This window comes from Pristis pectinata, chromosome 8, assembly GCF_009764475.1.
Source record: "Pristis pectinata isolate sPriPec2 chromosome 8, sPriPec2.1.pri, whole genome shotgun sequence".
NCBI lineage: Eukaryota > Metazoa > Chordata > Chondrichthyes > Rhinopristiformes > Pristidae > Pristis > Pristis pectinata.
The window spans coordinates 70576803-70600322 of record NC_067412.1 but is presented as its reverse complement, the minus strand read 5'-3'; the positions used below and the strand labels follow the sequence as shown (position 1 = coordinate 70600322).

Genomic DNA, 23520 nt, shown 5'->3' with positions numbered 1-23520 from the left:
TTATGCTCCCTTGATAGCAACTGTAAAGCAAAAGTGTTTGGTAAATCCAAGATGAATTGGGTCCCATCACCCACATCATTTTCAGACACTTCTGGACATGGTCAGTGAAATGAAAGCTATTTTGTTTCAGCTTACTGCCAAATTTTATGACGTTATGATTGGGTATCTCTCTTTTTTTTTTAAGAGGAAACTTGCTTTTTACAATTACATCACTGCAATTGTAAGCTTTGGAGAAGGGGCAGAATAAGGCGGCAACATTTTTTTTAAAAAGCAAGGTCATTAGGAAAGGGATAAAATGAATTGATAGGGATCAGAATGCTATAACAGACATTCCACACCAAACGTGCAAGGATCACAGAGGATAAGGTATGGCACAGAGGGAAGCCGTTCAGCTCACTGTAGCCACACCAGGAATCTACCTCAGCATAGATTCGCTGTGCATCCCTGAAACTTGGGACCTATTTTACAACTGAAAACAAAACAGAACTGAAATTCAAACATGTGTTAGAACTTCCAAGAAACTACCTTCTAATTAGCTTAAAAATTCACATATCCACCATGTAGTATCGGCGGCACATTCTGTTTGGACTTCATTGGCATCATGTTTCAGAGTAAAACCTGCAACTGCTTCCACATGCTGCATAGTTGAATCAAAAGACACGATGATGCCAGAATAATAATTCCTGAAAAGGTACTTATCCACTTGTCTAGATGCCAAGAGGATATTGCATACAGACCAAGTTCACCTCTTAACTGCCTGCTTCATTTTGAAAACCTTCAGAAGGTAAAACATAGAAAAGCCAACCAATAACGTGAATTCCAAATCCCAATTGTTGAACTTGGACCCAAGATGGACAAATAGTAAGTTTCCACTCAAAATGACGCCATTGCAGCTTTTGAGCAGTTTGATGCCTTGAAAAGGGAGTGATTTTCAGTGCAAGAATTCATCACTGTGAGGTACTATATGTCTACTTTTAGTCAAGTCTCAGCAGATTACTTCAAGCACACTTCAAAAGAATGATTACCTTACTTACCCACACAGTTATCACAGACACTACAGTGGGATGCCCGGGGTGGACGGAATATCTTGCATGTATAGCAATACTTCAATTTGATAATCTGATTGTTGATCTGAATATCTTTAATTCTTGGTGGTGGTCGTTGACCTGCTGGGACGTTGCCATTGGCTGCCTCTGGAAATTATTATAAACACGGATACATAAATGTCAGATAACACTAAAATTAAACATTTCATGGAGTCATACAGCACAGAAATGGGCCTTTTGGCCCACCTCGTCGACACCAACTGTGAAGCCCATCTACACTAATCCCATTTGCCTGCATTAGCTCTGTATCCCTCTACTCCCTTCCTATCCAAGTACCTGTTCAAATGCCTTTGAAACTTAGTAATTGTATCTGCTTCTACTATGTCCACTGGCAGCTCATTCCATATAACCACCACCCTCTGTGTGAAACACTTGCATCTCAGATTTCCTTTAAATTTCTCCCCTCTCACCTTAAACCTATGCCCTCCAGTTTTAGGCTCCTTCACCCGAGGATAAAGATTCTATCTTGCTTATCTATGCCCCTCATAATTTTATAAACCTCTTTAAGGTCACCTCTCAGCCTCCCATGTTTCAGCGAGAATAAATCCAGCCTTTCCAATCTCTCTTTCTAAGTAAAGCACTCCATTCCAGGCAACATCCTGAGGAATCCCTTCTACACTCTTTCTAATGCTACCACATCTTTCCTGTAGTGTGGTGACCAGACCTGTACACAATGCTCCAAGTGTGGCTTCATCAATATTTTGTAGAACTGCAACATGACATCGAACTCTCATACTCAATACCTCAGCCTATGAAGGCAAGTATGCCAAATATGTCCTTCACTACACTTTCCACCTGCACCGCCATTGTCAGGGAGCTGTGAACTTGCATCCCAAGGTCCCTCTGGACATCAACGCTCCCAAGGTCCCTACCATTTACTGCACATGTCCTGTTAGTATTTGATGTCCCAAAATACATTACTAGGAGCCAAGTCAGAAGTTGGATTTACTATGAATAATAACGTGACAACATTGTTAAATGTACATACAGATTAAGCATTAGCAAATATTTTAAGTCACACAAAGATGGTTCACTTTTGTTAACTGGTTTTTCATTTACTGTAAATTCCACACTTTGAATAAATTATCAACTTCACAAAATTGGCTCCTCCACCTCCAACACCTCCCCCGCCCCCTGATGTTTGCTAACTGCAGAATTACCATTGCTGCAGTTATTCATTACAGACCCGCGAGTCTGACTGTACCAGAGGCCTTGCTGCTGTGGCCACACCTCCATGAGGTGAAACAGTCCATACGGCAGTGGTTAGGATATACAGTAAGTGGTGAATTCGGAGGCCAGCCCATTCCACCTTGATGACCTTTGATGGTACAACAGTCCCCTCAGATCAGGGCCACTCTTCTCCACTACTGGACTCTGTGCCGAGTCCAGCGATCGAGCGCCAACATCCAACCTCCAACTCATTTGCAATGCCCAAGCAGGGAAGTTAAAAATGAGCCAACCATTTTGCAGTTAGCTTCTGGTTCCCAACAGAACAGCTAGCCCAATACCTTTGTGGAGTGAAAGGAGGGTTGACACCAGGAAAGCAGGAAAACAAAACACAGGATAAATGCAAAATACAGAGGATACTGGAAATCTGAAATGAGTGAGAAAATACTGGAAACAGCAATATCCGTGGAGATAAAAACAAGAGTTATTATTTCCTGGCTATGAGCTTCATCATTACTTGGTGATCTTAAGGGAAGTAGACAACATTCAAGCAGCAAAGGGCAGATTATACAGAGAGAATTTAAAAAAAAAGAAAAATCACAACTTGAACATGAAATGGCAAACGTACACAGAATAAAATGACCATGAGTAAGATGCAAAAGGACTTGGAAGTAATTTTTGATTTTTTTCCTCCAGTGAAAGGCTTCAATTCATATTCAGCTGTTAGTAGGGTTAATCAGACACTAATGAAAACTCAAGGTTTTTGGCTGGAAGTAAAAGGAAGTTACTGTAAGTCTTCATAACTGACAAATTAAAATACTGATCATCCAGTCTACAAAAATTCAACCACTGAAAAAGTGACTATTTTCATTTTATCCACAAAATATCAGAACTCCAATTGGATACAGAGAACAAAGTCAAGGCAACAGTGTGGGGGGAAATTGGTACTGAGACCTGAACGTATTAAAAGATCAAAAGAGGTACGAAATTCCATTTCTATAGGTGGGGTAGTTGGAGAAAGTGGGGCAGTTGGGCACTAAGAGCAAGGTCATTGCTTCCCTGGACTCTACAAGGCCTGTAAACACATTTTCATATCATTTAACATTCAAATGCTATGTCAAATACAATCTTTTAAACAAAAAGCAAAATATATTTATTTGTTCATTGTTATTGAAAACCAGTTCCTCTTTGAAGTTTGAAATTTATGAACTTTTCTCCATTGTGGCCAGTTTTACTCAGAAGCAGCGTTTGATCTATAACCAAATTTTTGCACAAAAACATTGCCTAAATTCAAACCTCGCCCGGGAATTGATCAACTTAAAACATTGCCTTCTCCTTTCAAGTGCAATCCCCTTCCATTCTTCTGTACCTTTTGATTTATTTACAGGAAGTGAAAGACTTAATTTCCAGAAATGTTTTAACACTTACATCCAAAGATGCATTCCAGTTAATCTTAGACATTGTTATAATTCACAACTGATAACCATCTGATCAGTCTTTCATATCATCTGCCAAGTAAAACATAAAATCACCACCTATCTGCTACAATCCCTGCTTCTGATACCTCTGCTCCCAAATTTAAAATACTTGACTCATTCAAACCCCTCCTCCTAAACTGGTGAAGACGTTCTAATAGATCTGTACACACTTCAGAGGCACGCCTCTTCCTCCCATCTTCCCAATACATTGTTATACCTCCCATTCTACCCTAATCCAATTCAACAAAGCACTCATGGGCTTTCCTTTCTTGGCAAGCTAGCAGCCTTTCTTTGGCCCCTCCACTCACTCTCCCCACCTCACAACAAATATGTTCTCCATTCTAAAAGGGCACTTGGTCTCCACCTGGGGTATGGAAATAGATGAAGAGTGAGGACGGGGGTTATTAAAAAAAACAAACATACTGAGAGATTAGAGAGAAGCTACGACAATTTTGTTTAAGAAAATGCTTAGACAATGAATTGACTTTTTATTACAAGTCTTCTCACTGTTAATGTACCAGGTTTTAACTGTGCACCACCCACTGTCTAAGCTGCAAACTTTCCTCACCAGTCTCCAGTTCCCCAAAACCTCCCCAAACAGTTAATGGAAGATGGTTCATAATTTACACCACTGTACAATTTGCCTTGAGTTTCTCTTTTACTTCTGTGAATTATTCCTTTACTGATCATACATTCAGTATTAAATAAATGACATTAATGGAAGGGTACATTTTGAACCACTGCAGTGTTGGCAACACATGCAATTAAACAGCACTATGCTTAAAAAAAACAGCCCATCAATAACTAACTGCATTATTTCTGCTTTGTGTGGTATTCTCTCAGAGCAGAGGTAACTGTTTCTTGCAAAAAGCAATTCAACAAAGCAAGTCATCCAACATGCACAACAAACAAAATTCAAAATAGCAAAGCACCAATCATTGCAAATTCTATTTTCCCAAAATATAATCTCAAGCTATCATTCCAGAGGTTCTTTTAAGTTCTCTTTCTTTCTTTATTATTGCACAAGTAGAGCAGTGAAAATGACACCCAGTGCAGTGGTGTGCTCCTCTTGCAGGATGTGGGAAGTCAGGGAGACCTCCAGTGTCCCTGATGACTACACCTGCGAGAAGTGCATCCGGCTGCAGCTCCTTACAGACCATGATAGGGAACTGGAGCTAGAGCTGGATGACCTTCGGATCATTCGGGAGACTGAGGGGTTGATAGACAAGAGTTACAGGGAAGCAGTCACACCTAAGTTGCAGGAGGCAGGTAGCTGGGTGACTGTCAGGAGAGAGAAAGGGAATAGGCAGTCAGTGCAGTGCAGGGTACCCCTCAATAACAAGCATATTGTTTTAGATACCACTGGGGGAAACTATCTACCAGAGGAAAGCCACAGCGGTGAGGTCTCAGGCTCTTTGACTCAGAAGGGAAGGGGGGAGAAGAGGCAAGCAGTAGTGACAGGGGATTCATTAGTGAGGGGAACAACCAGGAGGTTCTGTGGGCAAGAAGGAGATTCTCGGATGGTACGTTGCCTCTCAGGTGCCAGGGTCAGAGATGTCACGGATCGAGTCCATAGCATTCTTAAGGGGAGGGTGAGTAGCCAGAGGCCATGGTACATGTTGGTACCAATGACATGGGCAGGAAGAGTGAAGAGGTCCTGCAAAGTGAATTCAGACAGGACCTCCAGGGTGGTGATCTCAGGATTGCTACCAGTGCCGCATATCAGTGAGGCAAGAAATAGGAAGGTACTGCAGTTTAACATGTGACTAAGCAGATGGTGCAGGAGGGAGGGCTTCATCGTTTTAGATCATTGGGCTCTCTTCCAGGGCACGTGGGATCTGTACAAATGGGACAGTTTGCACCTGAACTGGAGGGGGATCAATATCCCTGAGGGAAGGTTTGCTAGTGCTGCTCTGGGTAGGGGGGGGGGGGGGGGGGGGGGGAAGCGGGGGAGGTGGCGAAGGGGGGTTAAATGAGAGTTGCAGGAGGGTGGGAACCAGAGTGGCAGGAGAGCAAGTGGAGAGGCTGTGGGGAAAGCAGATGTTAAGACTACAAGCAAAGATGGAAACCGAAAGGTTGAGTACGGTAGGACTGATGCTCTGAGTTGCGTTTATTTCAATGCAAGGAGTATTGTAGGTGAGACAGATGAACTTAGAGCATGGATCAGCATGTGCAATTATTATGTTGTAGCCATTAGTGAGACTTGGTTGCAGGAGGGGCAGGACTGGCAGCTCAATGTTCTGGGGTTCCGATGCTTTAAACATGATAGAGAAGGAGGTATTAAAGGGGGAGGGGTGGCATTACCAGGGAAAATGTCACGGCAGTGCTCGGAGAGGACATACTGGTGGGCTCATCTACTGAGGCAATATGGGTGGAACTGAGGAATAAAAAAAAGGAAGACTACGTTAATGGGACTATATTATAGACGTCCCAACGGTCTGCAGAATTTAGAGGAGGAAATTTGTAGAGAGATAGCACACAGCTGCAGGAAATATAAAATTGTGATAGTAGGTGATTTTAACTTTCCGCACATTAACCGGGACTCCCATCCTGTAAAAGGACTGGATGGGATCAAGTTTGTCAAATGTGTTCAGGAAAGTTTCTTTAATCAGTATGAAGAGATCCCAACTAGAGAGAATGTGATACTGGACCTCTTCTTAGGGAATGAGACAGGACAGGTGACAGAAGTGAGTGTAGGGGAACACTTTGGATCTAGTGATCTTAATTCCATTAGTTTCAAGATATTTATAGAAAAGGATAGGACTGGTCCTAGAGTTAAGATTCTAAACCGGAGGGAGGCCAATTTTGATTGCATCAGAAGGGATCTGGCAAGCGTGGATTGGGATAGGTTGTTTTCCATCAAAGAGATTCTTGGTATGTGGGAGGCCTTCAAGAGTGAAACATTGATAGTACAGAATCTCTATGTTCCTGTTAGGACAAAAGGCAAGGCTAACAGGTTTATGGAACCTTGGTTATCGAGGGATACTAAGACCCTGTTGAAGAAAAAGGAGGTGCATATCAGGTATAGGCAGTTAGGATCAAATGAGGCACTCGATTATAATACCAGAGAACACTTAAGAGAAAAATCAGGAGGGCTAAAAGAGGACAAGCTTGCTCTGGCTGACAGAGTGACAAAGTGACAGAGAATCCCAAAGGTTTCTATAGCTTATATTAAGAGCAAAAGGATAGCAAGGGAGAAAATTGGTCCTCTTGAAGATCAGCGTGGTCATCCATGCCTGGAGCCGAAAGAGATGGGAAAGATTTTAAACAGATTTTTTGCATTTCTGTTTACTCTGGAGACAGACACAGAGACTATAGAACAGAAGCAAAAGAATAGTGAGATCATGGACCATATCTGGATTACAGAAGAGGAGGTGCTTGCTGCCTTGAGACAAATTAGAGTGGATGAATCCCCAGGGCCTGACGGGGTGTCCCTTCAGACCTGTGGGAGGCTAGTGCAGAAATTGCAGGGGCCCTAAAAGAGATATTTAAAATGTCCTTAGCCGCAGATGAGGTGCCAGAGGACTGGAAGATAGCTAATGTTGTTCTGTTGTTTAAGAAAGGCTCTAAGAACAAGCTGGGAAATTAGAGGCCGGCGAGCCTGATGTCAGACGTGGGTAAATTATTGGAAGGTATTCTGAGGGACAGGATATATAAATATTTGGATAAACAGGGCCTGATTATGGATAGTCAACATGGCTTTGTGCGTGGCAGGTCATGTCTAACCAAACTAACTGAGTTTTTTTTTGAGGAGGTTACCAGGAAGGTTGATGAAGGGAAGGCAGTGAACGTTGCCTACATGGACTTTAGCAAGACCTTTGACAAAATCCCACATGAGACGCTGCTCCAGAAGGTTAAGTCACTTGGCATTCAGGATGAAGTAGTCAAGTGAATTTGATGTTGGCTTAGCGGGAGAAGCCAGAGAGTGGGAGTAGATGGTTGTCTCTCCGATTGGAGACCTGTGACCAGTAGTGTGCCATTGGGATTGGTGTTGGGTCCATTGTTGTTTATCATCCATATTAATGATTTAGATGATAATGTGGTACACTGGATCAGCAAATTTGCAGATGACACCAAGATCAGGGGCATAGTGGACAGTGAGGAAGGCTATCAAAGCTTGCAGTGATTTGGACCAGCTGGGAAAATGGGCTGAAAAATGGCTGATGGAATTTAATGTAGACAAGTGTGAGGTGATGCACTTTGGGAGGACAAACCAGGGTAAGACTTACACAGTGAATGGTAGGGTACTGAGGTGTGCGGTAGAACAAAGGGACCTGTGAATACAGATCCATAATTCCTTGAAAGTGACATCACAGGTAGATAGGATCATAAAGAGAGCTTTTCATAAATTAGGGCACTGAGTACAGGAGTTGGGACATTATGTTGAAGTTGTACAAGATGTTGGTGAGGCCAAATTTAGTATATTGTGTGCAGTTCTGGTCACCTAACTACAGGAAAGATATCAATAAGCTTGAAAGAATGCAGAGAAAATTTACACAGATGCTGCCAGGACTTGAGGACCTGAGTTACAGGGAAAGGTCGAATAGGTTAGGACTTTATTCCTTGGAGCACAGGAGAATGAGGGGAGATCTTTACTAGAAGTATACAAAATTATGATAGGGTGAATAGGTATAGATAGGGTGGAATGCTTGCAGGCTTTTTCCCCTCAGGTTCGGTGAGACTGGAACCATAGGTTTATGGTGAAAGGTGAAATATTTAAGGGGAATCTGAGGGGAAACTACTTCACTCAGAGAGTGGTCCGAGTGTGGAACAAGCCGCCAGCAGAAGTGGTGGATGCAGGTTCAATTATAACATTTAAAAGAAGTTTGGATAGGTACATGAATGAGAGAGGTATGGAGAGCTATGGTCCGGGTGCAGGCAGGTAAGACCACCAGAAAACAGGCCGGCATGGACTAGATGGGCTGAAGGGCCTATTTCTGTGCTGTGGTGCTCTATCACTCTAATGGGAGATTTATTCCATAACCAATTTATTTTTAAAACTCATTATCAGGATGTAGGCACTGCTATCAAGGCCAGCATTTACTGCAGTGTTTTTAATTGGTGGTGAGACACCTTCTTGAGTTGCTGCCCTCCTTATGGTAAAACCACTTCTATAGTGCTATTTCATACAGAGTTCCAGTATTCAGATCCATCAATAATAAGGGTTAATGACTTGTTTCCAAGTCACAATGGCGTGAGATTATTAGGAAGGGAACTTGCTGAGGGTCCCTTGTCCTTCATGGTGTTGGAGGTCACAAGTTTCAGAGATGCTGGTGAAGTAGTTATCACAAGTTGTTGCAGTGATTTTGTTGGTACTATACATGGCAGCATGCTACATAATGGTGCAGTGAGCAAAAGTGCAGGGTAGAAACATACTGAACTGTAGGGTAGGTACATTCACCCCTCTACACTCTCAGTCCTAATGCAGGGTCTTGACCCGAAATATCAACTATTCTGCTACCTCCACAGATGTTGCCTGATCCACCGAGTTCCCACTGAGCTTTTTTCTGCAGGTTAGAGAATCGGGAGCCAATCGTCAAGATTCTGGGAACTATGCTCATGCAGGCAAGTGCAGCCTACTGCATCGCATCCCTGAACAGAACCTCAGAGATAGTCATAAGGCTTTGAGGAAATCAGGAGGCAAGTCACTGAATGAAGGATATCCAGCATTTGAGCTAATCCTGTGATTGATCCAGTTCATTTCCTGATCAAAAGTGAGATATGATGGTGAAGGACTCAGCAGTGGTCACATAGTCAATTATAAATTGTTGATGGTTCAACTCTCTTGTTGGAATGGTCATTTACTCCATGCAAGTGTCAGTCAATGTTATTTGCCATTTATCAAGCAATGCCTGAAGGTTGTCTAGGCCTTGCTGCATGCTGGTAAAGATTATTTCATTATCTCAGGAGCTGAAAATGGAATTGAACATTATATCTGACCTTGTAATGGAGGAAAGGTCATTGATGAAAGAGCTGAAGATGCTTGGGCATGGAATATTGCCTGAGGACCCCTACACGAACATCTTAAGATGATTGATGTGAAACAATCACATCACCCTTTGTGCTAGCTCTGACACCAGCAAGTGCAGTATTTCTCTCAGTTCCTTTCAACTTCAGTTTTACCAAGGTTCCTTGTTGCAAATGGTGTCTTGATGTCAAAGAGAGTCACTCTCTACTTAGCTAATGCCACAAATTATAAGTACAACAAATGAAAGAAAATTTAGATCGCACCTAAAAATATTAACAAAACAAATGTCTGGCGAGATGACTGAGTGCATTTTTCTCTTCTTTGACTGTATGATGAGAGCTAATCGTACACCAGTTACCAATTAATGTACAAAAATAAGACAGGTTCTGCACAGCAATGTGGCAGAGTAAGTCACCTACCAATTGTAAATTAACATACAAAAATAAGTCAGATTTTTTTAAAAACTGATGGTCAATCTGCTCCACTGGATTATCACCCAGATGGTGGTAATATAATTCACCCAACTGAGGAACAAATCAAACAGGAATAGTCAAAAATAAAAAGCCTGAATAAACACAAGCAAGGGGAAAAAATATAATGGTTATTCCCATGGGAACTTTAGTCATGAACAATGCAAAAATGTGTGGTGGTTGAGATGTGAACATAATCTGTTTACCATTTTGCAGAGTGGCATTAAAACAAATCTCGTATCAGCAAGTGCACTAGCAATTTACTTGCTCCAGTTTCTTGGCTGGCCCAAGGTGACAGATGTCCATTGCCATGACTGATTTTGAGAAAGTCACCTCTAATCACAGAACCATTTCATCAACATTTGCTTTTCTCTTAACTGAATCATAAACTGCAGCCTACTTGAATAAAAGGCAAAAAGATTGCAACTAAAATAAGTCATGATTTTAAGTAACAAATCTAAAATGTTAACCTAAACTAAAGGTGCCTTAGTAGATTTGGAGTTTAGAATGACCCTCATCATACTTAGTGCTACTGTTTCAATAAATGAGAGTGCACTCAATCTACTTACTGTAGAATACACAGAGCCTCAACATCTGCATTAGAACAACTTCCATCCCCAATTTCCAATGGCAGTCCTCACGTGACCAAGAAGTTCATTGGTGCCCACTGGAACACATTAATCCATTGTTACGAGGTATGACAACAACTTGTCATGAGCCTGGTGATATAAAATTCAACAATCCCCAAGGACCAAGCAGTTTAACAAAACAGGTCAGGGTTAGATCATTATATCAGGGCCGAAGAAATGGGGGTGGAAGGGGTCAAGAGACCAGCAGCTGGAGGGAAAAGGTGAGGTGAGTGATTGGTTGGTTGGGGGGTGGGAAAGGGGCAGACCTAGAACAGGAGTCAGGACCCAAAAGAGCCCCTAATTCAAATAAAGCTGGCCCTTGCTGCTGATCAAATCTTTGTTCTGACAGCAAGCAACGACAAGTGTGTCTCAGAACAATGAAGATCAATTTCCCCAGCCAAGCAGTTGCATGACAATTGGCTTCATTACAGAAAACAAGGGAAATGTGCAAATGCTAATCATGACAAGAAGTGCCCAGCTGAATTTCACAAGATTGTTACTGCATCCGTAAGGCTTGAATTATAAGGAGAAACTGGATAGGCTGGGCTTATTCTCCCTGGAATGTAGGGGGCTGAGGAGTGACTTTATAGAAGTATATAAAATCATGAGGGGCATAGATAAGGTGGATGAACAGTTTCTTTCCCAGGGGAGCCTAAAACTAGAGGGCATAGGTTTAAGGTGAGAGGGGAAAAAATTTAAAGAAGACCTGAAGGACAACTTTTTCCACAGAGGGTGGTGGTGGTGGTGGTGGTGGGTATGCGGAACAAGCTGCCAGAGGAAGAAGTGGTAGATGTGGGTACAATTACAATGTTTAATAAATATTTAGACAGGTACATGGATAGGAAAGGTTTAGAGGGATATGGGCCAAATGCAAGCAAATGGGACTAGCTCAGGTAGGTGACTTGGTTGACATGGACAAGTTGGGCCAAAAGGGCCTCTTTCCTTGCTGTCTGATTCTATGACTCTATGACACTAGCGTGGTCCAATTTGACCCAGAAATAATCATAATTGCACTCCACTCTGCTGTGTAAAATAAAACTATAGTTTCATAAGCATAGCACTGAATACAAAAAGGGCGTTACTGATATAGATTCCCAAGCTGTCGTGATCTTGGATAAAACAATGCTACTTAATCCCTAGTTCATGGAACCTGTCCCCAAGGGTTAAGCAGATTTATTGATGAGCTGTCAAAGACAGGAGCATCTGTTGACACTAAAAATACAGGTCCCTCCATCCAACAACCCTTGTCTGGGGAACAGAATATCCCACCTTTATCAGAACTGTGCATGTACACCTACGGTAGTGTAGCGGTTAGCATAATGCTATTACAGCGCCAGTGACCCGGCTTCAATTCCCACCACTGTCTGCAAGGACTTTGTACGTTCTCCCCGTGTCTGCACGGTTTTCCTCCCACATTCCAAAGACATAAGGGTTAGGAAGTTGTGGGCATGCTATGTTGGCGCTGGAAGAGTGGCGACACATGCAGGCTGCCCCCAGCACATTCTCAGTAATGCAAAAAGACACTGTGTTTCAATATATATGTGACTAATAAATATCTATCTAATACTGCCCAGATACGCATAACTTCAGTCTGAAGAAAATTTACTCCCCGTTGTCAACCCCACTTTAAAAGTCCTGTTAGTTGTTAGGAGTTTGGAGTAGACACAGAACATTGAATTGGAGCAGGATAGGGAGAGGGAATCTCTGAACGCAGCACTATAACTGCTGCGTTTGCTTGTAAATTGGCAGCATAAATGCTGTCCCTTTCTAGAAAGCAAGTTTATCCATTTGCTTTGTCTGAACTCAGTAGCCTGCTGGACAAGGCAGTGCCTGCCTCAAAGCATACACCACACAATCATTCTAAATCAGACAGTATCAAATTACTGCAAAAATCTCCCTCTATTTTCTGGGTATCTTAGAAGGGGTTAAAAGCGTGCAACTATTACACTTGTGTGAATGAAATTAGGCTCAGTAGAATTCAACATTTAGTTTCCAGAACATTATTTGATGTCTGTATATTCATATTTGTCTATTTATATTTTACTAAACTTTACATTAAAAAATGGAATTGTAAAACATAACTGTACATTAGTAAAATAAATAGGATTACAAAATTTGATTTTTTTTGTACCATTGATATAAAGCTTAAAAAAATCTAATGTATATTGAATCCAGGAACAATGTTTAATATCAAAGCCCCAAGAGGGAGCAACAAATACATTAGTGCAATTCATGCACTGTATTTTACAATACTTTTTCCAGATAAATAGTAGATGCATCTTGTTTTCCAAGCTGACCATTCAGAATCTGCCTCACCCACTAAGAGCCCTCAGAGGGTCCAGCCAACGTCTGACCTTCTCAATGAATTGTTTCTTGATTGCTGTGGCACTCAAGTAAACCCAAAACTGTGTTGCAGTGGTATAAGAGACAAAGTCAACTCTATACGATCTTGATGACCTTCCAAAAAGAACACATCACATGTGCAGCTTGACTTTTCAAAATGAGTAACAAATATCTAACATTCATGTGCACTCTGCACCACCGAGCCCATTGCATGACAATATCTTTGGACTTTTTGGCATGATGCCACATCAGCAGTATTGCATGCCCTTTGTTTTACATCTGTAGTATATAATCTGCAACTGGTGAACTATAGACTCCTAAATTTTTCCATTTGTTGCAGTGTGCAATTCCCATTTTTGCTACTTTGATGTCCTTTGATACTTCTTACCCCCAGATTCGGATTAGAAAATATGGTTCTCCTCATCCAAATGCACTTCTAACTGTGAAAAATGGGATTATCATCTAATATCTACATAATCTATTAACGTTTGCCCAACTTTAGGGTGCCTCACAGCCCCAACAACCCAAGTTCAATCCTGACCTATGGGGCTGTCTGTGTGGAGTTTGCACATTTTCCCTGCGACTACACAAGTTCCCTCTGGGTGCTCCAGTTTCCTTCCACATCCCAAAGATGAGCTTGTTGGTAGGTTAGCCCACCATTGTAAATCTCCCTGTTGGGTACAATCAGGGGTGGGGGGAGGTAATTATGGGATGAAAGAGTGGGGCTTGTGCAGGATTAGTGCAAATGGATATGATAGTCAGCGTGGAGACAGTGGGCCGAAGAGACTACTCTCTGATTCAACATCTGGGATGGGGTTGACCTAGCCTGTGCATCATGCTCCCCTTCTATGCTACCTCTGCAGCGTTCTGATCCTTTGCAACCCTGCAATTTAAATCAAATTCCCGGCCTTGCTGCTGTGTCCATCATGGATGTGGAGCAGTCTGCTACCAACAACTAGGCCTGAGGCAATCAGCCCTGAACCATCCTGTTGGCCTTCTGAAAGTTTACTGCTGTCAAAGGCAATTGAACAGCTTTTAAATGTCTTCAGAGACATTTAAAAAGTTCAAAAGAAGTAAAATAACAAAAAAAATAAAAATTGAAGTTAAAAAAAATTAACTGGAAACATTTAACTGATACAATGTTAATTAACATTAAAATTAAGAAAAATAACAAACCAGTTACCTTCACTAACCTTTCAATCCAAGTTTTAAAGATACAGTTACACTATGTTTATGCAGACTCATGTAAAGCTGTGGGACCAGATACAAAGTGCATCCAGGCTCTCAACACAGCAATGATTGAACTCTGCCCATGAACTCAGGTCTGCGTTCAGCAGCAGAGCAAGAGGTTAAATAACCTCAGCACATTCCTGGACCTCCCTGCTGCAATGTACAGAGGTGGAAATTAGGAACGGGCTGACCCATGTGATGCTGTTGCTGGCAGTTTTCTACAGAACCGCTGGCTGCAGTTCAGTGCAATCCAGAGCAATATACACATTGAATGTCTGTTTGAACAGAATCGCTATGGCTGTAGTTGTAACAGAAGAGCATGGTACAAGTTTTGCATTTACCTGAATGACTGAGCAGAATGTGCTTTACCTTCATTATCTTGAATGTAATAATTTAAAATTCTCACATGTTCAAATTCCTGTCTGGCTTGCTTTAACCTCCTTCAGTCACATAACCCTCAGTTCTGCATGTTCTCTAATTTCTGCATTTTGTGCAGTCAGAATTTCCTTCACTCTGCCCTTGATGACCATGCAAGCCTGCTATCAAATGGCTTGGTTGGACTCACAGCTAAGCTCCTACACTAAGAACAGGTTTTTTTTTGTGTGGATGAGATACACTAAGGAGAGAGGAGCAAGGAGCAGCTAAGTGTTTTGGTGATCAGTCCTGGTTGGACATTCATTACTCTCCAATTGCTCCAGGTGTTTATGACTGAACTTGACTTAAAAAGACCAGAGTCACTTGCAGAGAAAGATAGAAGAAAGGAGAATGAGGAAGGAAGAAGTTGGGAAGAGGTGGAGCTATCTACCAGTCAGCCCTCACTCTCCTCTCTCCTTCAGATTTCACATCATTAAAAGACATTTGGAACCTAATAAACTGGCAATCACCAGAAGTCAGCAGGTGAGCTTTCAGTCCCACACTTCACGGCAGGGAGCTGCTGGGGGGGGGGGGGGGTGCAGAGAAAAGGGGTGCTGTTCGCGGTCTTACTGCATAGGGGTAGAGTTAGAGATCTAAAGTGTTGCCACTTGTGGCCCAGGGAAACAGGCTTTATATAAACTCTGGGTTCAAATCTTTCTCTGATTGTGCTCACATTTCCACATTAACAGATTTGTGTTTAGGGTGTTAAAATTAAAACATTAGTCCTCTGAGATGAACCATGTGCAGGCAGATGGGATTAATTAGATGGGCATCATGGTTGGCGCAGATGTGTTGGGCTGCTGTGCTGTACTATTCTACGTTCTATGTAAAGAAACAAGAGTATGATAGATGTTGCAGTCTGGCCCTGTTGGAATCAATTCCAGTTACTACAAAATGCAAAAATTTCAATCAATTAATACAAATTGACAAGATATGCTTTTCCTAGTTACCCACCCTTTTTTAAAGATTTCCAAATTAAAATGCTCCCCCATATTGCTGCTTCATTTGCAGTTAAAGTTGCAATACTAACTTGTCTGTTAATAACTAGATCTTAACTGCAGAAAAAGAAACCAGGCTGTACAAGATAACTGGGGATGCAAGAGATTTTTCAAACAAGCACCAAGGGAGCATATTTTCTTCCAGAACTTAATGCATAATGTAAATTACTCGTTCTTACTGGAATAGACCCCATTTTCTTGATACTGAAACACAAGTGTCAAAACTGTTACCTTTCCCAGATATTGAAAGACTTGGATTTCATAAAATGGGGACATTGCCAAAATACTGAGTTTTAGGTATGGCACTTCCTAGCTTACTGCATTGTTATATTAAAAACTTCAATATTAAAGAATGGCTACTGCAGGTTCTCAATTATGGAACTATTATGTTCAATTATATACAAGGTTCTTTCAAAGCAATGTGCACATTTTCTGCCTTGGCTTCCTCTCCCATCCCTTCACGTTTATCCCAAGATTCCATCTTTAGCCCCTGATGCTTGCGATAATTATAGAATGAAAAGAAGTTCCAGGTATAGGCTGAAAATACTGCATAGTATTAGAGCACAGAAACAAGACTAGTCCACCAATTAAGAGGATTATGCCCCACAAAATTTTCCTCCCACCCTAATTCAATCACTTTATCCTTCCATTAATTTCTCTATCCTACATTTATCTTTCTTCTCGTGAAATGCATCTTTTCTTGTTGCCTCAATGAGGTAGCATTATAATCACTCATTGAATAAAGAAGCCATTGTCTGAATTCCTTGGCAGATTTATTATCACTACTTATAAATTTCACTGTCAGTGGAAACATCTACCTCACCAAATCTTTCATGAACCTCCAAATAATCAGCTGCTACAAAACAATACCTTTGCCCTCTTAATGAATGGTTCTGATACATCTTGACATTTGTACTTTAGGTTTTATTATTTCAAACACAAAGTACAAGAGCAGAGCTTGATCCTTTGTTCACCTTATGCCTACACTGCTCAGTAAATAACTGAACTATGACCAGTCTTGAAAATCTGATTAACCTTTTCCTTCTTTATATAACAACCACAAGGACAATGTACAAGGTCAAAAACAGTGATAAATTTATCATTCCAGCCAAGGTCAATTAATTCAGCATAAATGTAGAAACAAACTTTAGATTTTCCAATACAAGTTCATATAAGCTTTTTTTTAATTGTTTATGTGATCCATTGTACTGTGTATTAAGTTATTCTGGTAATGCTTCTATGCCTCACTTTAATATCTTGCAAATAGTGCAAAGTGTACAAAGTTAGAATTATGAAATCTCAGTTTCCATTGCTGGAGTCTTGTTGAATTTATTTGAAAATAAAACTACAGGTGTAAGTCAATGCCAAACAAATAAAATGCCAAACAATTGAATGTGACACATTAAATACCTGACCCAACTTTGACAATAGAGTCTATCTATACCAAACCACAGAGGAAGTTAATGTATCATAGCAATATTCACATATATTTGAATTTTCACACCTAGTATCCTACTGATGGACATTTCTGCTGAATGGCTGAAATCTTCATTAATTTAGTTCCTCAACATATATATATATATATATATATATATATATATATATATATATACACTGAGTGAGCCTGCACAAAGTCACAAATATTAACTAAAAACTGTGCATTAATACACTAAACTTATTTTTTTTAAAAAGTACATGGCTTGTATTCAGCACAAAAGATGCAACTTTAATCAGTACTTGCATATATTAGCTCGGGTGAGGGTCAATGCAATTTTTAATTTCAGCATTCTAGCCTTTTATCACTTTCTAACACCACCACTACCATCCCTTTCCCACACTAAAAAGTTTATGCATAACAGATAATGTATCCACACAGTGCAAAAGTCCACTTTGAAATGGACTGTGCACTCATTTCTGTTAGCTACTGGGCTGAAACTGACCAAACATTTTCATTATGCCAAAATCTCTCTTTCAGAACCCAGGTTATCAGAGGTGGGTCAACACTGAAATATTACTCTGGTCTGGCAAACAATGAACTGTATGTTGTTTAAAATGTCTGGTTTCTACCCCTGTAGTACAATGAAAACAGTGAAAAAATTAATAAAAGCAAGTCAAAATGAAGGTTTGTTCTTTCTTACCTATTTCCATCTCCACAAATGCGGCCTCATCTGGTTCAGCACGTGGGAGCACACCAGGGTCACTGAAACTGGTACGCAACAGCATGGCCATCACAAAGATGAAGAGGATAATTGCAAACACAGGAATCGCAGGGGAGAGATGAATTGCCAAGTACGGACACCTTAGGAGAACAAATATGAAGGGAAACAATTAGGGTGGTTAGTAATGATTAACCAACAGATTACACAGGCATTGGAAAGAATCAATAGTGCGTGAACAACTACTTTGCTTCCTCATCACCCTGAACCCTCCTCCAAAGTACCATATGCCCATTCCCAGCCCCTCTCACCTCAATCTTTTCAAAAATAGCACATTCATTAATTGAACCCTTAATCCAATGAGTGAATGCACATTAAAAATTGTAAAAAAAAAGATTAAAAGATGCCTGCACTAATTCTAATTCAGTAATAGGTTTGTTGATGACCATGAAGTATTTGCTACTGGATTGCAGTAATTTTGGGATATTGATAAGAGGACTCTTTGACTTTAAAAGGGAGCAGATTGGGTTTAGTACAATTCAGTGTAAACATTTAATCAAGAAAGAATCTCCCAGCTAATTGAGAAACAATTCACATAAAAAGCATAATCAATAATGGATACTGATTCAGTAATTCCATAACCCATCACCACTTGGAAAGTAAATGGAAATTTGAAGTTACAAAGTGTGTGAAGATAACACTAGACTGAAGTTCTGAAGTAACTGCAATAAGTAAAATGACAGTGCCAAAACAGTCAAAAGAAACAAATGCTGGGTGATGAAAAAAGTGTCTAATTTTATGTTTCTATTTTATACTGCATGACAAGTAATTTCACTTTCCAGAAATCCCAATGCAGCTCCTCCATCTCTACATAATTTCTGCTTAATTACGTCATCTTCAATGATGTTTAATACTTTTTTGCAATTGCTGCTGCACTTGTCACAATCTTTTGTCATTGTCTCCAGTAAACTGGCAGTAATATGGTCTTCACACTACATCACATACTGGAATAACACATTAATAATCTAAAGTATACAAAAAATTATTCATTCCTAGATAAGTGCTGAGCACAAAGTTGGCCTGTTTATAAAAACAAACTGCAGCAACTTGATGAGAAATCACACACCTCAAATGCTAATTCCGATTCTCTTTTTCTACAGAAATTACCCAAAATGCTAGCTATTTAAGAATTTTTTTTGTGTTGAAATGACTCCGCTGGTATTTCAAATTTCAGATACAGTCACAGCAAAATGCAGGAATTACATGCAAACAGAAAATGTTTTAAATACTCAGCAGATTAGGCAGCAACTGCAGAGAGAAACAAAGTCATCATTCAGTAATGTTGACTCATCAGAACACCAATGATCAGAAATACACAGGCACATATTGCATATTAAACATATAATTGAAACATATATAAATCCCTGTAGTTTATAACCTCACCTTTGACAAAAGGATCCAAGATAAACCCAATGACAAAGCTATCATTTTCACAGTTTTTCACAGCACAGAGATATGGCTTCATGACTTTTGGCTTCTCAATTGTCCCAAAGACTCAGGTATGGCAAATGTTGACAGTTAATTTGCTTTCAATAGTATAGCCCTCCAATATATCTGCTTAGCGAAGCATGCTCACCAAACTATGGGCTAGATGTTAATTCAAAAGAAGGTAGGGTGCAGAAGAATGATCAACAAAACCGAAAAGCAAATCAGTCCTGATGCAGGGCCTTGACCCGAAACGTCAACCATCCCTCTGCCTCCACAGATGCTGCTTAACCTGACGAGTTCTTCCAGCAATTTTTTTTGCGCTCAAGATTCCTGAAAGTGCTGTCAAATTAACAGCAGGAACTTTTTTTAAGCAGTTTATTACCATGTTTTATAGCACTGTTCTGGTGCAGGTCTGTTAGCTACTAAGGGAACAGTTACCATAAGGTTGGTGGGTAGCTATTATGTTAAGAGACTGGTTTTATCATGTTACATTGTTTGTAGCATGCTTGCAGTTCAGCCAAAGACTAACCAACACAAAGTTCAGTGTCTAAGTAAATGGTTAACAGTTCTACAGATTTGGAGACCAGTTCATAAATATCTACAATCCATTACCTCGTGCAAAATAGATAAACTTTAAAACAAAACTAGCAGATAAAAAGAATCAGGCATCCATGGATGCCAAGGCCCGCAGAAACATTGAACTCAATCACAATCTGGTCTAGGATCTTGCTTATTCTTTCACCACTAATATCAAGCCAGGGGCCAAGTGGGGAGACTACACAGGAACCAGGACCTCACCTTTCTAACCTAAGCCACACAAAATTACATGCATGCTAAACTGCATAAACAGCTTGTTAATAACAAAACTAAGCAAACCCATAACCAATGAATCAGATCAAGCTTCCCCACTCCTGCCACATCCAGCTGTGAATGAAGATGGACCCGAAACTCAACGGGGCAAACCACACAGATAGAAGAGCAGGTCTGAGGGTGGGAATTCTGCAGTGGGTGACTTACTCACTGACACCACAAAGCCTTTCCACCTTCTACAGAGCACAAATGAGTGCAATGGAATATTCCCCACTTGCCTGGATGAGCACAGTACTGACAACTCTCAAGAAACTTGACACCATCCAGGACAAAGAAGCCCACTTAAATGGTGCCCTAACAATCATTCTCGCCACCACTGGCACACAAAAGCTGCAGTATGTACCAGCTAAAAAATCCTCTGCAGTTACTTGCCCAGTTCACCATTAGCCTTTTTCCTGTCACTTAACCAATTTTCTAACCCTGCCGTTACTACCACTTCTACTCCTTGATGACAGGCCTATTATATGGCCATTCATCAAGTGCCTTTTGGAAGTTCATTAATTTCCCAGCAGGATTAAGGGCTCTGATAATATCCCAATTTTCCTTGCTTACAAAATCCAGGCCACTATGGTACATGCTGTGTTATCAGTGGAACACGAGTGTTATCAGTGGATTAAGACTTGGGGACGATTAGTAACTGGTAGACTGGATGTTCTTCACACTTTAAAAACACATTAATGCTTCAAACAGCTAAGTGCAATATGTTCAAAGCTATTTTTATATGACAAAAATAATTTGTAGATAACATAATTCTCACATGATTAGCAAATTTTGCAGCTTATGTCTGAGAAGACTGCAAAAAGTGGGCATGTTCAATACCACTCATCTGCTCAGCAAATGAATGAGTCTATGCCTGCATGCATTCAGACCTAGACAACATTCAGTCAGGGGCTGAATCTGTGCCACAGGAATGCCAAACAATGACCATCTGCTGCAAGAGGAAGTCTAACCACTTCCTTTTACATTCAATGGCTTTGCCACCATTAATATTCTTGAAACTCAAGTGGACCAGCCACAAATTAGTGTGGCTACAATAGCAGGTCAGGGGCAGGTCATTCTGCGGCAACTGACAACACAAAGTCTCTCCACCATCTAAGGCACAAGTCAGCAATGTGCTGATGCAGCTCTAACACATCTCTACCAGCTGATACAATTCAGGAGAAGGCAGCCCACATGAATGACAACTCCATCCACCTCCTTAACACTTATTTCCTCCACTACTGGCACACAGTGGCTGCAGAGTGCATTGCAGTTACTCGCCCAGCTACCCCAACAGCACCTCCCAAACCCACGACCTCTACCACCAAGATGACTTCAAATGCCCGAGATCGCCATCACCTGCAGGTTCCCCTCCAAGTTATGCACTGTCCTGACTTTGAAATTTATTTATGTTTCTTCATCATATCTAGGCCTAAATTCCAGAAGTTCCTCCCCAAAAGCTTCATGGGATTACATACACCAGAAGGACTTCAGTGGTTCAGCACCAAGTCAGGGCAATTGGGGATGGGCAATAAATGCCAGGCTTGCCAGCAACATCCACATCCTGAATTCTTTTATTAAATTAAGTTTTGTTCAGGTTGCATTGTAGCCCTTATCCCCACAGAATTGAACCATTCTATCTACCTTGGGTACCACTACCAGTGGGGCTCCCAATCACTTTCTTGCACCATCAACAAAACACCAGTCTTTTCTGACTTCTGCAGTTCCTCTTCCACTTGTGGCTTTAGGCTACAGGAAACCAATCTCGCCTGAGCAAAATGGCCTGGCCACTGCAAAATGTGAATCCAACAATGCCATTATGAGTCAGTTCATAACATGCCAAAAACTTCTGCAATTTTACTTGTCATTCCAACACACTAGATTTCCACCCAACATGCAGTGACTGTAGCTGATCCTTCCCCATTAGTATTGGCCATTATATGCAACTGGCCACAATCATTCATAGCTTCCCCACCATATGCTTGCACTGGACAGTGCACGGTCTCTCCCCAGGAATCCACAGGATCTCCCCAGAGAACACTTGCAGAAATGTACAGCAGTTTACCAAGGAGTCGCAGTGAACAATGGCTTGCTGTGTGGCATGACTCATTAACAAGTGATCTGCACCCACATCAATTAAGGTCATGGCAAAATGACCATTTATCTTGAAGTCACTGCCATGACTTTGGATATGCCATTAATTTCTGGGGCTGCCCTGTGTGCTTGCAGCACACCAGTCTGTAAAGCACCTCTGTAGCTGCTGACCACCATAGCTATACTCATCCTTCATGCTTTTGGGTCCTTGTGACCCAAGGATTTCCTGCCAACGTCACTTTCTATGAACAACGGTATGGCAAATTGGGGGAGGGGACACCATTACTCTTCCCCAGTGTGGCCTATGCCTACACACCAGAATTACCCTAAGTGCATCTGCCTTACACTCAACAGCATTTCCTTAGTGGCAGATGTCCTGCTTGTTCCCTCAAATATTACATCCTCCATGTCAAACAGTTTGATATGAATTATCTCATCAACCAGCCCACACATTAACCAATCACATAGCAATCAATCTATAAAGGTCTTGAAACTGCACCTTTTTGCTAGTCTATAGCCCAACCAGGTATGCACCATCCATTTCTTCCGGGCTTCGTCGCACCTGTCAAATTTATAATTGTCAAAAATCATTGAAGGAATGGGTTAAGGTGTCCCCTGAATGTTGTTACTATGCCTCAACAATATAGCTTGCTCATGGTGCTAGTAAACTCATCAACATCTCACGTGACTCAAGCCCTATTACAAATAACAGTATCAACTTCCTCTTTTCACATAGTGATGTTTTCTCTATCCTGCATCCTTTCGCAGGACCTCAGTATTAGAGTTCACTCTCAGGAATGTCCCCACTTATTCCACAAAGGCAAAAGATTGAGACCTCCCAGATTTCTCATTTGCAGATGTAGCCCATGTCCACTGTTCACCATCATTACCATTTTCCCCAGAGAACCCTGTTCACTACCCTGCTACTCCCTCAAGCAGCAATACTTCTAACTTGTTGACAAGGCTGGATTCCAAGCTCCTGATGTTGCTGCTCATTAAGACAAGATATGAAGTTTGAGCCACATCCTACAGAGCATTAAAGATTGTTTCACGTGTTGTGCACAGTTCTTAGAAGGTACACTCACGTTTGACTATTTCAATAGCCAGTGAACAAAAACTTGTAATCGTGT

The 23520-nt window shown here is 41.1% G+C and overlaps 1 protein-coding gene across 2 annotated transcripts in view; it reads right to left on the bottom strand.

Moving 5' to 3' along the window:
- Positions 1-23520, bottom strand: part of zdhhc9 (zinc finger DHHC-type palmitoyltransferase 9) — an 83342-nt gene that overhangs the window by 29360 nt on the left and 30462 nt on the right. For both annotated transcript variants that reach the window (XM_052021763.1, XM_052021764.1), the window contains exons 2-3: positions 17942-18102; positions 1035-1193 (exon numbers count right to left, since the gene is read on the bottom strand). In XM_052021763.1, coding sequence (XP_051877723.1) covers positions 1035-1193; positions 17942-18102 — 320 coding nt within the window. The remainder of the gene's footprint in view (positions 1-1034; positions 1194-17941; positions 18103-23520) is intronic.